The 15,092-nt window shown below is 36.9% G+C and overlaps 1 protein-coding gene across 3 annotated transcripts in view; it reads left to right on the top strand.

Moving 5' to 3' along the window:
* The window catches only part of dpy19l3 (dpy-19 like C-mannosyltransferase 3), a 42,502-nt gene that overhangs the window by 2,633 nt on the left and 24,777 nt on the right, over positions 1-15,092 (top strand). For 2 of the 3 annotated variants that reach the window (XM_048185222.1, XM_048185223.1), the window contains exons 4-14: positions 2,863-2,953; positions 5,746-5,867; positions 5,991-6,136; positions 6,559-6,682; positions 10,517-10,651; positions 10,735-10,866; positions 11,860-11,961; positions 12,168-12,241; positions 12,537-12,695; positions 13,264-13,386; positions 13,825-13,936. In XM_048185222.1, coding sequence (XP_048041179.1) covers positions 2,863-2,953; positions 5,746-5,867; positions 5,991-6,136; positions 6,559-6,682; positions 10,517-10,651; positions 10,735-10,866; positions 11,860-11,961; positions 12,168-12,241; positions 12,537-12,695; positions 13,264-13,386; positions 13,825-13,936 — 1,320 coding nt within the window. Of the gene's footprint in view, positions 1-1,822; positions 2,287-2,862; positions 2,954-5,745; positions 5,868-5,990; positions 6,137-6,558; positions 6,683-10,516; positions 10,652-10,734; positions 10,867-11,859; positions 11,962-12,167; positions 12,242-12,536; positions 12,696-13,263; positions 13,387-13,824; positions 13,937-15,092 lie in introns of those variants that run through there. The other variant, XM_048185221.1, reaches the window with a different exon arrangement.

Here is a 15,092-nt window from a genome sequence, read left to right as displayed (position 1 = left end):
TTGGGTTTAGTCAGCAATGGTGTTCTCTTCTGTCCTATTTTTTATGCATTTCCTCTTGAAAAAGAATTGTTTTCCATATGTGCAGACAGATAATTTTTCTTCCCCTCTTTGGCATAACAGTCACATAAACAGTTAGCCAGAGTTTGGGCTGCAGATCATGTTATGACTTCCAGACCTAAAACAGATGAAACTACCATGCCAAAAAAGTTATGTCATGTTCAGTTGGATAAATCAGCCCTCTATCCCAGATCACTCATTAAAATACAACAGATCAGGAGTAGTTTAACCACATCTCCCAATCAATGCAGGATTTACTGCTGCTGGTTTTGCAATAAATCACTTTTTTTTTTTTTAGATTATTTATGGTGCCATGAAATTTGAGAGCTCGTTTTTATGTTTTGTTTGTCATGTGACTTATGGAACCATGTCCTAGTTTTCATTTAGTAAAGCTAACAGCAGCCAAACCGGCTGCTTTTATGCCAGCATTGAACATTTTGTGCTCAGATTCTTCTCAGAACACAATGCATCTCATAAATACTCTTGACTATGCACTACATTTCATAACCCCAGATAAGAGCACGTTTTTCATCAATGTGATGTTAGGATAGTTTTAGACTTTGATTTTATTCTTTCTTTATTCTTTGAATAGTCTGAATAGCATATTTAATAATTACTGTATCATGAACAAGTCCCTGATTACAGTATGTTACTTTCTTCATAAAGTTGACACTGTAAACTGATGCTTCCAAACCCAATTTCTAGAGGACCCCTAACACTAAACATTTCGGTTTTCTCCCTAATTAAACCCACCAGATTCAACTTGTTAGTAGAGTCTCCAAGCTCTAAAATAGGTGCCAGATGAGGGAGACGCTGCTGTAACAGTAATCATAGTTTTTACATAACAGTTATGCCTGGTTTATATAGTGCAGCATGTGGACTGCATAGCACAAAAGGTCATCTCAGGTTTTAAATGAAGTCAGAGTGCGACAGCAGTGGAAAAAGGAAGCTCATGCACGCTGGCTGGTATTTTATGGCTTGCTTATGAGTCATCCTACTTTCATCTGCACTCTTGCTTTTCTGAACGTGACTGGAAGCTTCAGGGATTGGATGACCATGGTTTTTGTCCCCATATGTTTCTTTCGTTCTCCGGTTGAAGAATGCCTCGAGTGAGCATTTGCAGGCAAATAAATCACCAGTTGTGTTTCAAAGGAAGAGCTGTGGGAATGTAGTTAGCAGCTAATCAAATTTTACTGCAGAGACCCTCTGTTAGAAACACAGATAAATACCATGTTATTTTTATAATCGTTTACACTTTTTCAGTGGAAACCAGCGGTAAATTTCACAGGAGCTTTGTAAATGTTCTCAGCAGGAGTTGGTCTTCCAGTATCATAATTATCACAGGTTTCATAATTGACGATATTGCCATTATTTGTGAACAAAGGCATTTGAAGTCCAGTTTGTTTTTCCTCTGGGACACCGCCTACAACAGGAGACAGCTGCTTTTAGGAAGTTCGTAAATTTGTTGCGTGTAAAGTCATGTCCATGACGGTCTTAATTTCAAGCTGGATATCGTTCCATTGTTAGTTCAAATAATTGTTTTAACAAATGCTCTTAAAATTTTTCTAAATGATGTTCCAAGCATTTTTTCCCCATTCTTTTTAAATATATATATATATATATATATATATATATATATATATATATATATATTTCCCCTGACTACCAAGAGGTCACCAGTTGTGCGGCCCACATGCCTTTCCTCCCGTCTCAGCCCCTCTCTCTGATCACATGTAAAATGTTCCTCCGGCAGATTGCTGTTTGGTGCCGGCTGGAGCTTAGAATGATCTCATGAGGTTTTGTTTTATTGTTTTAATACATGTGCTGTGAAGTTTTTGGGCAAGTCATTTTGGAAAGACCGATAAACAAAAGCGCTTGCAGTCTCAAACAGGGAAAGAGAGAGGGACATTTAGGAGAGACGGGGAAGACAGAGGATAATAGTCTTAGAGAATGAGGGTTCGTAGCAGAAGGTATGATAACGTAGGGACTGCCCTGGATAGACCTCTTTTGCTAAACTTTGGGGCAAAAGAGACTCAGAGGGATTACAAGAGTGGGCAGAGGGGCACAGAAGAGTGCCTAAAGCTTTCATGGAATCTCATTCCAGGACAAAACTGTTGGCCGGCTGTTGTCATAGCAGCAGGATTACTGTTGGCAGGGGTTATTGGGCTGTTTCATGCATGGTGTGTTTATTCTATACACGAGAACCTGCTGTGGTTTTCACACTTAAAGGTAAGCAGAAGCAGGATCTGTCTTCATTTTCGATGTAAGAATGTTGCTAAGAAACATTGTTGAATGAAGATGTGTACTCTTTGCATCAGTATTAGTCATTAGGTCATTTTCTGTTCTTTTTTAGCCAGTTTTCATTGTGTTATCTTCATTGTGTTATGTTCTATAGTATTCTCATTAATATACTATTTTTTGTGTTTGAGTTTTTCTGAAGAATAAGCTTTACGGTTTAAGAAAAATAAAAGCGTAACACGTCTCTTCAAACCAAAACCAAATTACATGTGATTCTTATCTTGTGGAGCATATGGATCTTTTTTGTCAGGATGTTTAGTTCTAAAAACTGCTTCCACTATAAAACTCCACCATATTTACAACACCTGTTGTTTTTTTTTTGTTGTTTTTTGTTTTTTTCTTTTCCTCAAGGCTTTTATTGCCAATGAAATCTGCTCTGATGGCTGCTCTGATTTCTTTCTCAGATGGGAAATGTATTTCATTTTAACACCATTTACTTCTGTTGTGCTTCTTGTCATACAATGGTTCATTTTTACTGAATCTTATACTCTCTTCTTGCATTGGTAGGAAGTCGAGCGTGAAATCTCCTTCCGGACAGAATGTGGCCTTTATTACTCCTACTACAAGCAGATGTTGAAAGCCCCTTCTGTACAGCAAGGTAATGATATCTACTCACAATCACAAGACAGATTTACTGGCTATACGAACATCCATGTCATCCTACTGATGTTTAAGTTCCCTGTTTTTTTTTATGTAAGAATATTGCTCCTATAGGGCAATAATTAATTTATTGTAATCACTGTCTTAATTACATGATGACTATGATCCCATTTTTTTTTTTTTTTTTTACTAACCGTAACTCTTTGTTTTTAGCTCAGTCCATAACGGCAAGTTTCTTGAACAATGCTATTTGCTTTCCATTATCACTTATGTAATCCAAGAGCTATCGAAGGAATGTCAGTGTGACCGGTCTCAGAAAATGGGAAGGAAATGCACAACTTTGCTCTAAGTGGTCTTTGCTCAAGCTAATTGGCTTAACAGCCCCATTTGGAATAGATTTTCTTTGTGCTCCTACACTGAAAAACATCACAATTAGGTCATCACCCATTTTGGTGATGCCAAAAGCTGTTCTCTAGACACAATACAATTGGGCCTTTATACTTATGGTAGAGTAAAAGCATGTTCAGAGCATTGCTTTTGTATTAAGCAATCACTGGAATTGATTACTGTAAAATGTCACCACTGTAGTATTATCTTCTGTAGTATAAAGAAAGTTGCGGTTGTTTAATTTTGAAATCCACTTCCATTATTCCATTTAGTGGCAATTTTGGCCCACATTTACGTTAATGGAACCCTTTTAAATCAAAGTGTTATTGTCTGCGTAGGAGCTCTAATTATTTTCTAAACCATAATTCTATACAAAGGCAAAATATAGTAACTATAAATTGTCAAAGTAGTCTAGTAGTAGACTATGATCTGTGCTGTGTGTTGCAAAGTCTTTATTTATACACTACCATATACTACTACACTACTACTCAAAAGTGTGGGGTCAGTAGGTTTATTTTTTAAATATTTTGTTCAGCATGGATGCTTTAAATGAATCAAAAGTGACATTGAAAAGTGTCAAGATTTCTATTCCAAATAAATGCTGTATTTTCTATTAATCAAAGAATCCTGAAAAAATGTCACAGTTTACACAACGATATTATGCAGCACAACATTAAATCAGCATATTAGAATGATCTTTTAAATGATCATGTTACGCTAAAGACTGAAAATTATGCTTTGTCATCACAGACCATGTATAATGTATGTATATGTACCTATAAGAGTATATATATAAAGAGATAAATATATTACATTCATTATTATCAACAAAATGAGGTTGAATGAAGTCAGTAATTAAATCATAAAAATTAAGTAAATAAATAAATAAATAAATAAAAACAATCAAAATGAAATACTTTCGAAAAAATGTGAAATATTTTGTTTTCCTGCATGTCATGTGACCATTATTAGAGAACTGTGATGGTTAGGTTAAAGGTGCTCTATGTAAGTTTTTGACTGTACTAAAGCATAAAAATACCCAATAGTATTTCTCCACCCAGGGTTGCCTGTTGGCAGAAAACACATGCAGCGAATTGCAGCCATGGAAGCCAGCAAACAAACTGGGTCAGAGATTGCAGATTCTACCCAACCTAAAAAGCCTCAGCATCCATCTAAAAATCTCTGTGAAGAGAACATATTAAAACGTGATAACAACTCATTAGAAATCAATAAATCAACTAATTATCTTACAGTGTGTAAGTCTTGTTGCCTTACAATGTCAGTTGAGCTCTCTCCTGTTGCGTGTCTTCAAACTGGCAACCCGCGAGAGCATTGAGTCTGAGGAGGAGGGGGTGGGGCAAACAAGATTTTTAATTTGGACTGTAGTACCAATTTCAACCACTAGCTGTCATTCTTACATAAAGCACCTTTAATAATAAAATGTATTAGGTCAAAGAGGTTCAGCTGAAAATAAAAAAATAAAAAATCCCTGCATTATATTATATTAAAATATGTAAAATAATAAATATGATATTATGTGAATTTGTACATTTTAATGTGTGTGAAAGACAAAAGCCTTAAAAAGACAGTAATACATGGTAAAATGATACACACGCACACACACACACGTTTGTTTTTGTGAATTGTGTGGACATTCCATAGGCGTAATGGTTTTTATACTGTACAAACCGTACACCTAACCCTACCCATCACAGGAAACTGCACATTTTTACTTTCTCAAAAAACTCATTCTGTATGATTTATAAGCCTTTTGAAAAATGGGAACATGGGGTAATGTCCTCATAAGTCACCCTCTCCTTGTAATACCTATGTCATACCCATGTCATTATATAAATTTGTGTCCTGATATGTCACACACACACACACACACACACACACACACACACACACACACACACACACACACACACACACACACACACACACACACACACACACACACACACACACACACACACACACACACACACACAGAAAAAGTTAATTTAGTAAAATTGCAATTATATTTCACAATATTACTGTTTTTATGGTATTTTGTTTAAATAAATGCAGAGTAAATAGGAGTGTGTACTGATATTTACCATATTTGCTGTCTGTTTAGGTTACAGTACATAAACTAATAAATAAAAAAATAAAACTAAAAAAGAGCAACTGATTGCTCACTTATTGAGCAGTAGTGACAGTCTAGTGTATTTATACTCATGCTTAGCTGTGGTTCGCAGGGCTCCTGGTGACTTCTTAAAGAATTAGAAACCTGCTACATTCTAGCAAAGTTTTATGAAAGTCATAGTAATACAAATAAATATGATTAAATAATTTTGAGTTCATACTAAGTGTAACAGTCAAAATTCACTGGGATCGTGTGTGTTCTTATGTTCACAGGTCTTTATGAGCTTATTCATGACAACACTACTGAATCCAAGAGGACAATAAACATCCTACAGCGTATGAATATCTACCAGGAAGTGTTCCTTAGCATTTTATACAGAATACTTCCTATCCAGGTGTTCAATCACTTCTGTTTTCTTAGTAAGATGTATAGATGCTCTTGGGTCTTCACAAAATCAGCTTATTATTATTATTTTTTCCCCAACCTGTGTGTATGTGTGTGGGTGTTTGTTTTGCAGACCTACTTGGAGCCAATTTATTTCTACATCTACACAGTTTTTGCTTTGCAGACAGTGTATGTCTTCGCTCTCTTTATCACTAGCTGGTTACTCAGTGACTCATGGCTGGCTGGAGCCCTCAGTGGAGTCTGGTACATCCTTAACAGGTAAGTGTGCTCTCAATAAGATTACAACCTGTCTTTCATACACACAAAACTCACCTTTGCAGTTCATCTGGTGTGAATAAATGCTTATTGTGATGCAGTGAGTATCTGAAATCAGTTAAGTGTGAAAGCTGATATGTTTCTCTAAAATATGATTTCAATCTCTCAAGGACATTTAGGATAGATACTCCGAACTATTGTTTTGAGTTGGTTTGGAAGCTCAATTAATCAGAGCAATGTTTTGATCACATCACAATGTTTACACTTTTTTAGGAAACTCATGAATGACTTGTCTCTGCATTTTAAGCTGGAATTGTAGAACATTTTGCAGCACTGAAAAAATACTCCTGATGAATTTTTTCTGATGTTTCTTCTTAAGCCTGTATTGTTATTTGTTTTTGATTGGATTTTTGATTTGTGTACAGAGTGGACACAACGCGTGTGGAGTTTACCATCTCTCTAAGGGAGAACTGGTCAATACCTTTCTTTGCTCTTCAGGTGGCTGCCATAACCTGCTACCTAAGGCCACAGCTAAAACCAATTCACCAGGTAATCATCTGTCCTGATAAATTTAGATGACTATTCAGCAGTCACTATCAAATAATTCTCATTTTACTGATGGGAAGTCCAATTTTTTTTTAGTGAATTTGTTCTTTTGGACAGTTTGTTTCAAGGAACCAAAATTAATTTAAATGTCTTGAATGAACTGTTTGCATTTTTTAATAAGATGCTGTTTAATATAACTAGCAGTACTGTGCAGTTTGATTTAAAGAAATGTTTCGCGAGCTGAACAGCTCACTCATTAGTTATCTACAATGCAATCCAGTCCGAGACTGTTCTCAGTTCAGTTTACTGGTGACTCAATAACTGTTGCGACCATTGATTGAAACCGATTCTTGAGAACTGCTGTCACAGTATCTGTGTACTGTTGACTTGAGAACTACTGCCTCTGGATCACTGTTATGTGAAATGGATCAAACACTGAAGTGTGTATTTTCTGCATCACTAGCATCACCAAAAACTTTCTCCCATCTGCCATTGGTTGGATAAACAGAGAAGTAGGGTTGGGTATCGCTGAATTTTAGCAATTCCAATTCCTGGTTAAAAAAAAAATCTAAAAGTCAAACATTTAGATATCAAACATATTTATTTTGTGTCTTTTTGCATAACATTCTGTTGCAGCTGAATACCATGAACAAAAATCAGCAAAAAATTGCTCTAAAGAACAACTAACTAATAAACTACACTAACTAATATAACTTTCTAACATTATTAAGGACAAGTGTACAGTCAGTTATTTTATTTTTATTTATTTAACCTTAATTTAACCAGGATAGCCTCTCTGAGATTAAAAATCTCTTTCACAGGAGTGTACTGGACAAGATGGACAATCAGTTTCAATCACAGGTTTACAAAACAAAAATCAACAAACTAAAAACACTTCAAAACAATTGCACATCGTTGAGTCGTCTTCCATTTGCCAAATAATAGATTTAAAATGTTCCATAGACACCAAGTTTTGCAATTTCAATTTCGATTGGAGAAAATTCCAGTCAGATGGAGCTGCATACATAAAAGCCCTTTTTTCTCAGTTCAGTTCAGACAAAAACAACAGCGAGAGTTTGATAATCTTGAGAACCAAACTGAGGGAATATTTACCAACACTTTTCTGTTGAATGAGACGACAGAGATGAACGCAACAACCCCAAAATGGTTTTGTAAATGATAAAATACCAGTGCATTTTTCTTCGTGGACAAAGAAGGCCGAACTACTCTGTTATACAAAGTACAATGATGTGTTATAGAATAAGAACAAATAAGCAAATTAACAATAGCACAAATAAATACAGCTGAACAAAGTTCAGAAATTGAAATCAAATGTAAAATAACACTGCATAGATTTCTTTTTATAAATATAGATTAATCCTTAAGGTTACAAAAGTTATTCAGTCAAGATCAGTGAGTGATTTTCTTTCTCTTTTGTTCTATGATTAACACTAATGACAGACGGCAACAGGTTTGTTAGCTTGCTGTCACTTTAAGATCTAATGCACGTATCCAATATACTGTTATAGAGGCAGTGCTGAAAGCACTAGTGGAAAATCCCTCGCACTTGACCGAGAATCGAATAACGTTTTCACCTCGTGACTCGTTACTTCAGCTATAACAACCCCTTAACATGTCAAATCAATCTCGTTCTCATTCTCGCCTGATTGAATCGAAGTGGCAGTATTTTGTGCTGCTGAAGAGTTCTTCAGGATATATATACGCGAGCTGTTTCGTCATTGCCTCAGTTTACCAATTTTTTACAGCTGGACGCATTCGCTGTGCACGATGATTGCGAGTGATATTTTATAAGCATAATGCTTTGGAGAGGCTTCAGTCTTCTGGTTGACTGTAAGTTTGAATGCCTCAGTGTAGACATGCACTCGGAAGCCCTGGCTGCCTTGGCTTGACAGCTTGCGTGCTCATTGCTGTGCGGATATCAACGATTCATGACAGATTTATTGTCCTTTTGGATTTGAGGTATTTCATTCATCAGGGATGTACTTAGGTGCTCTACATCTTTCTGGCGGTCCTAGAATTTGGATCGGAAGGTTTGTTGCTTTCTTACAGTACTACTACTGTTGATCGTTAGCGTAAACAAGTATCTCAAAATGAAAATAAGTTTAATAAAACTAAATCTCTGATTTAGCATGCAAGGTTGACAAGCTATCTTCTGTGGTAGAGTTGTTACTGCCTCACCTGGCTAAAGCTCAGCCAAATATGGAGATACAAGAGAAAGCTCTGCCTGAATCCGCGATCACTTCATCTGTTTTCACTGATAATAGGACCACCTTATCGTCTGCACAACAGACCGGACCAGACCTCCTGAGTCAGAAGGAAAAGCATGGAACCCACATCCAGATTGCTTGAAACTCTGGGTGTGGCCATTGGACCCACCAGGCCTCTCTTGGAGTGTTCAGAGTGAGCCAGGGACACTGTTTTGAATGCACGTGCAGCATCCATGCGAAAGTTATATGCTTATAAATGGAAGGTGCTCTCTGACTGGCATTCTAGCCGTGATGGTGATCCATTACACTATTCAGTTGGATGTGTTTTGGATTTTCTGCAACATCTTTTGGAACTTGGGCATTCTACATCCACACTTAAAGTGTATGTGTTGGCTTTAGCAGCTCACCGATTAGAGTTTAGTGACTCTTCACTTGGGTCTGACCAGTTGATTGTTGCTTTTCTGAAAGGAGCTAATCGTCCACGGGGCGTGCGGAGTCCGACAATGGTTCTCAATTCCTTGTGTCACCCCCGATTTGAGTCAATGTTATAGTCTGACATAAATGGCTGTCATTTAAGACTGTATTTCTCTTGGCCATTATAACAGCGAAGCATGTGAGTGAACTCCTTGTGTTATCGGTAAATCCCTCCTGTTTGTGCTGGAGTAGTGGATTCAGTAGTGTGTCATTGTGGCCCAATCTGGCATTTTTACCCAAGAGCTTGTCTCCGCAGTTTATAAACCAGCCTATTGTGTTGGCTGCACTGCCAGCAGATCAAGCTGATAGATACGGTTGGAGCTAAGTCCAGTTAGGTCTTTCAAGGGTAACATTGATAAGACAGCAGCCTGGCGTAAAACTGATCATTTGTTTGTCTGTTTTAGTGATGCACGCAGCGGTGCTGCACTTTCTAAACAGAGACTGGTGTACTGGGTGAAGCATACATATGAGTCTGTGGGACAGTCTGTGCCCTCATCTATTCATTGTCATTCTTCATGTGCTTTGGCAACATCTTGGGCAGCGTTCAGAGGAGTATCGTTTTCTGAAATTTGAGAAAGACCTTGAGGGCTGATGGTGCCATTTGGGATAGGACCATAGTGATCGCGCCACAGCGTTTACAATTTTTACAGAAATGAACTTATAAATGTTAAACGCTTACGTTAAGTGATTTCTAAATGAGAAAGAAAAAATTACAAACTTCTGCTATAAGTAAATATAATCTGGTCTAATAACTTGTCACTTTTGTTTGCTCATTAGGTGAATTAATGAAAAAATTACAGTAAAAATGATTGAAAGGACAGGGGAAATAAGAGACAGTAAGTTGTGATAAATGTTTCTGCTGTGTTTCGCTGCTGTGCAATAGTTTTGTGAAATATGAAATGGAGGTTAGCAATTGCAAGTGTATGTATGATATATTTATTCTGCTGAACACATATTTGTTCTCTCTCAGTATGTTCTCTCAGCACAGACTCTAATTGCTTTCCTGACATATGGTATATCACTGAAAAAATTCTCGTTATATGAGCTCTGAAGAAAGAACAAGGTTTTTGTATGTTTGGTTGACTTGGCGATTAAAGTCGAACATAATTTTGCATTAATGTTCTCTCAACCACAGAGGGTGGTGCTATGGCTGGTGTTCGTCTCCACCTTCTGCTTCTGTTTGACATGGCAGTTCAATCAGTTTGTCCTGCTGGTGCAGGCCCTTATAATCTTTACTCTGGATTGCCTGGACTTCTTCACAGCGGAACAGGTGACGCTCAAACACACATATTGGAGACCTTCCACCTTTTGGAGTTCATGTGAGGTTGGATATTCATTTCTTTCTCTCTGCAGGTGGTCTCTCTGTACCTGATGCAGGTGTTGAGTCTGTTATTGGTGTGGCTACTGCAGTTTTGCAATACTATGATTCTGGGTTCTCTGGTGCTCAGCTTCATTGTGTCTGCTCTCTTCATCAAACACTTCCAGGTCAGTGTACATCACAATGCATGAATTAAAATGATTAAAGTTAGAAAAATAGAAGTATAAAACCTGTATTTGTTATTCTAAGAACATATCATCACTCCTTTTATCTTTAATGTTTCATAAAATCCGAGATAGCACATGTATATCTATCTAGGCTATATATTGTGTATCTATTCAGTACGTGTGTTTTCATCAGGGGGATGCGATTTTGAGCATGTGCTCATCTGCAATTTGTCACTAAAATATTGTTAGAATGACAATAAGCAAATGCTTTAGAATGTATTGAGTCTATTAATCTGCTCCTTAAAGATGATAATCAGAGGTTTGTACACAAATATGATTAAAGTGAACATGATGCTTTCCAGATGATCTGTGGATGAATTTAAATTAAAGACACCCTATTTGGGCAGATTAGTTTTATCAGTTTTACAATTAAAGATGAAGCATGTAGGAGTTACAACCTTGCTCAGTTTTTTATTGAACTAGGTAAAAGATTTGTAATTATTTCTTATAGTTTTTTGACATTTGTTACCCATGTAAAAGAGACAAAGACACAATTGACAGAATTTTGTCCAGTTCAGTTAAGTGATGAAATAATGGAAAAACAACCTTTCTATCAAAGAAAAGAAAAGAAAAAAAAGGCTTACTAATGTAATATCTCCTAATAATCCCATTTTCCCCGTTTTATATGTCCTGCATAATGAATTAGCACAGCTACATGATGTTACAGGTCAGAAATGTGATGGCAGTATCTAAATACAGCAGATACGCTCATCTCTGCTTATCTACAAACTGAAACCAATTGCTTCAACGACATTTCCTGAAAACATCTAAATACGGCTTTAAACTACTCGAGGCACTTTATCACTTTTGTTTTCCTGTACAAACCTTATCTGTGGTCCCTAAAACCCAATTCAGCTTTGATTGAAAACAGAGGCTAAGAATATTGTTGTAGTTTATTTATCAATACTTGCTGTATGCGTGTGTGGCTTTCAGACGGGGCTAAAGACGGGCAGCTTTGTTATACGAGTAGGAAAACTGGCTCTTCACACACTCTTAGTGCTCACGTCAACTTTCTCTATCAATTATTCAGCCAAGGTGAGCTATGAATCGTGTTCTACATCATCCGCCCTGTCATTAATGATAAAATACAGCTTCTCTACCTGCTCTTCCTGAGACATAGCTGTACTTTCACTCTCATCGTCTTTCTTCATATCTCATTCTCATAAAAACCCACATCCCCGATCTCATGAGACACTCACATTAATGCCTTCATACTTCACTCTCTCCATTTTAATTGACAGAAAATACTCCAGCTGAAATCGGACGAGCACATCTTTAAGTTCATAAAGGCCAAGTTTGGCTTCGGGGCAACGAGGTAAGTCTTTGGTCATCTCTCGTGGCAGTATATCGAAGCCTTTTATCGCCAGTCAAATGCCATATCGGGGTGTCTTTAATTGAGAAGTGAGATCTACCCGGAGACTAGATCAAGCCATTAATCTGGTGTGATTAAATGCGTCCAGCTCTGATGGAAAAATAACATCTGGCACTCAATATCTGCTCATCCACTAGATATTTATCGAGCCATTTCAGTTGATCAGATGAATTGCTGCTCCCCAAAATCTGTATAATATATATCCAGCCCGTACTCCCTCCCTGCCTCTTTCTTTCAGAGACTTTGATGCCAGTCTCTATCTGTGCGAAGAGGCATTTGGCCTGTTGCCATTGGATACATTTGAGCGGTTGGCTGGCACAGTGCTGCTCTATCCGTATCTGTGCACCCTCAGTGTGCTCTTCATCTTGCTGCTGCTGGTGGCACTCTCTAATCTCAGGTAACTACTGCATCGCTTCTCTCTGCAGGAAACGCTCATGTGCACCACTGCAATGTATGCCACGCATTAACGAGATGTGTTTTTGGGGATTTAAATATTCTCATAATGTTCATTTTTCCAATTAGAGAACAGAAATAGGCTGAAAAATGACCAATAGAGCAGTGATTATAGTTTCATAAACACCTTGTGCACAGGTCATAATGCTAATTTATAATTAGAGTTATTAGTCTTTATTAGATGCGCTACATAATTGGACTCTAGATGTATTTTTTCCATTAGGGCTTTTGAATGCGTGTTATTTTGCTCAGTTCAAAGCTGATTTGTTGTTGCTCAAAGGGCTGCTGTGGCCCTCTTTTTTGTTCTCTTTTCTTATCAGAATCACAGAGCCCACCAGCACCCAGAGGCTTTGCACACACACACACAATAATTAGATAGGCTGTTAACCCTTCTGTACATTAAAAAAAAAAACACACCAAAAAGCCACCGATCTTGACTGCCTTTAGGTTGTTATGCATGGTAGTGTTCTTTATTTTGACCATCTTGTTTGATTTCTTATTCTTCATTCAAGCGCAAATGGGTCAGGCCAAGCAAGCAGGGAGAAAGAGGACAGGACCTTTAGGATGCGGCCAGACGTCGCTTACAATCTCTTGCACACTGTCTTCTTTGGTCTGCTCGCCTTTTCCACTATGAGGTAAACAACTTGTAAATTGGAAAGTTTTGTTGCTTTCATATCACGTATATCTTTCCCTCAATGCAAATATTTTCCTTCTGTTTTTTCCTCACTCTACCATCTGTAATTTCATTCCCTGCTGCTGCCGCTATGGTGCATCTCAATTTCAACCTCTTCTCTTCTACCACTTTCATTTCCTGTCCCCCACACCGCCTCTGCTTTGTGATCTTCTTCATCTTATTAGTTTGTATCCCAAGTTGATGGTTCATTCGACATTTTAATGATGAATGAATTATGGTAGAACATTGCTATTATCGTTTCATAAAGTTTAGTTTGGTGTCAGAATAGTAATAGAGTTGAAAATGAATGCTATCCCAGTCTTTTGTGTTTGTAATGTGTTGTCTGAGCTTTATGATAGACTGGAAAGCACCAATAGATTTCTATCTTTGCTGCTGGCAGAATGAAATATTTGTGGACTGGCCATATGTGTGCATTTGCTGCCTTTGGGGTGTGTGGTAAGGAGGTGTGGACGTTGTATCTGAGAGTCCTCCACTGCAACACTAAAACCGCGGTGAGATACACACACACACACACACACACACACACACAGTGCAAATGAGTGATACTGGCACATTTATACACTAGTTTTCAAAAGTTTAGTTTGAGTTTTTTTATGCTCACCAAGACTACAATTATTTCATCAGAAATACAAAAAAAAGAAACAAAATGTTGTGTTAATATTACTACAATTTAAAAGAACTTTTCTATTTTAATATACGTTAAAATGTAATTTATTCATGTGATGGCATCAGCATCATTACTCCAATCTTCAGTGTCACATGATCCTTCAGAAATCTGCTGCTCTAGAAACATTTCTTATTATTGAAAACAGTTGTGCTGCTTTTTTTTTTGTGAAAACTATTTTTTTTTTTCAGGATTCTTTATGAAGAGAAAGTTAAAAAAGAACATGATTTATTTGAAATATACAGTTTTTGTAACAATTTAAATATCTTTAGGCACATCAAATGCATCTGTGCTGAATCCAAGTAATACTTTCTTTCCAAAAAATATCTTACTGACCCAAAACAGTACTTCTGTTGTTGCACAGACTGCATACACATGCACTGTAGAGGACAATGGGATGAGCAGTAACACTTCACTTTGTGTCCTCTCGAAAAGGAGAAACGCAACAGAAGTACAACTAATATCCATTAATATATTTCAGGACATATCTTCCATAGAAATATGACTGTCCGATGAAAAACAATGTTGTTTAATAAAACTGGCCTCACATTAGGCGTATGTTGTGTCACGTCAAAGGGAACACATGGATAAATTACATTACAATTTACGAAAAAAACAACAACAACAAAAAAATACTACCTAATGCACAATCCAAATCCTATTTTGCTACATATTAATTTTTATAAAATGTTCAGGAAAAGGTTTTAACTTTCCCATTATTTAAATGTAGTGCAGCAGTTTTCAGCATTTTATAAGAGTGTTTCTTGTTTTGGCTGTAAAGCTCACTGCTGACTTTTACCCCAAAGCATATGACACACTTTGCCCCACTTCTGCCATTTTGAGATTCATTTAATAATTCATGGCTAATCTTTAGCTGACAGATTTCATTGTTTTATATATAGGTAATTTACCAACTTATTTATATGAAAATATATGTATTTTACATTTTATGTATGATAATAATTTACTTGACATGCCAAACC

This window comes from Megalobrama amblycephala, linkage group LG3, assembly GCF_018812025.1.
Source record: "Megalobrama amblycephala isolate DHTTF-2021 linkage group LG3, ASM1881202v1, whole genome shotgun sequence".
In the NCBI taxonomy this organism is placed as follows: Eukaryota; Metazoa; Chordata; class Actinopteri; order Cypriniformes; family Xenocyprididae; genus Megalobrama; species Megalobrama amblycephala.
The sequence above is the reverse complement of the archived record's forward strand: the minus strand, read 5'-3'. Positions and strand labels throughout refer to the sequence as shown.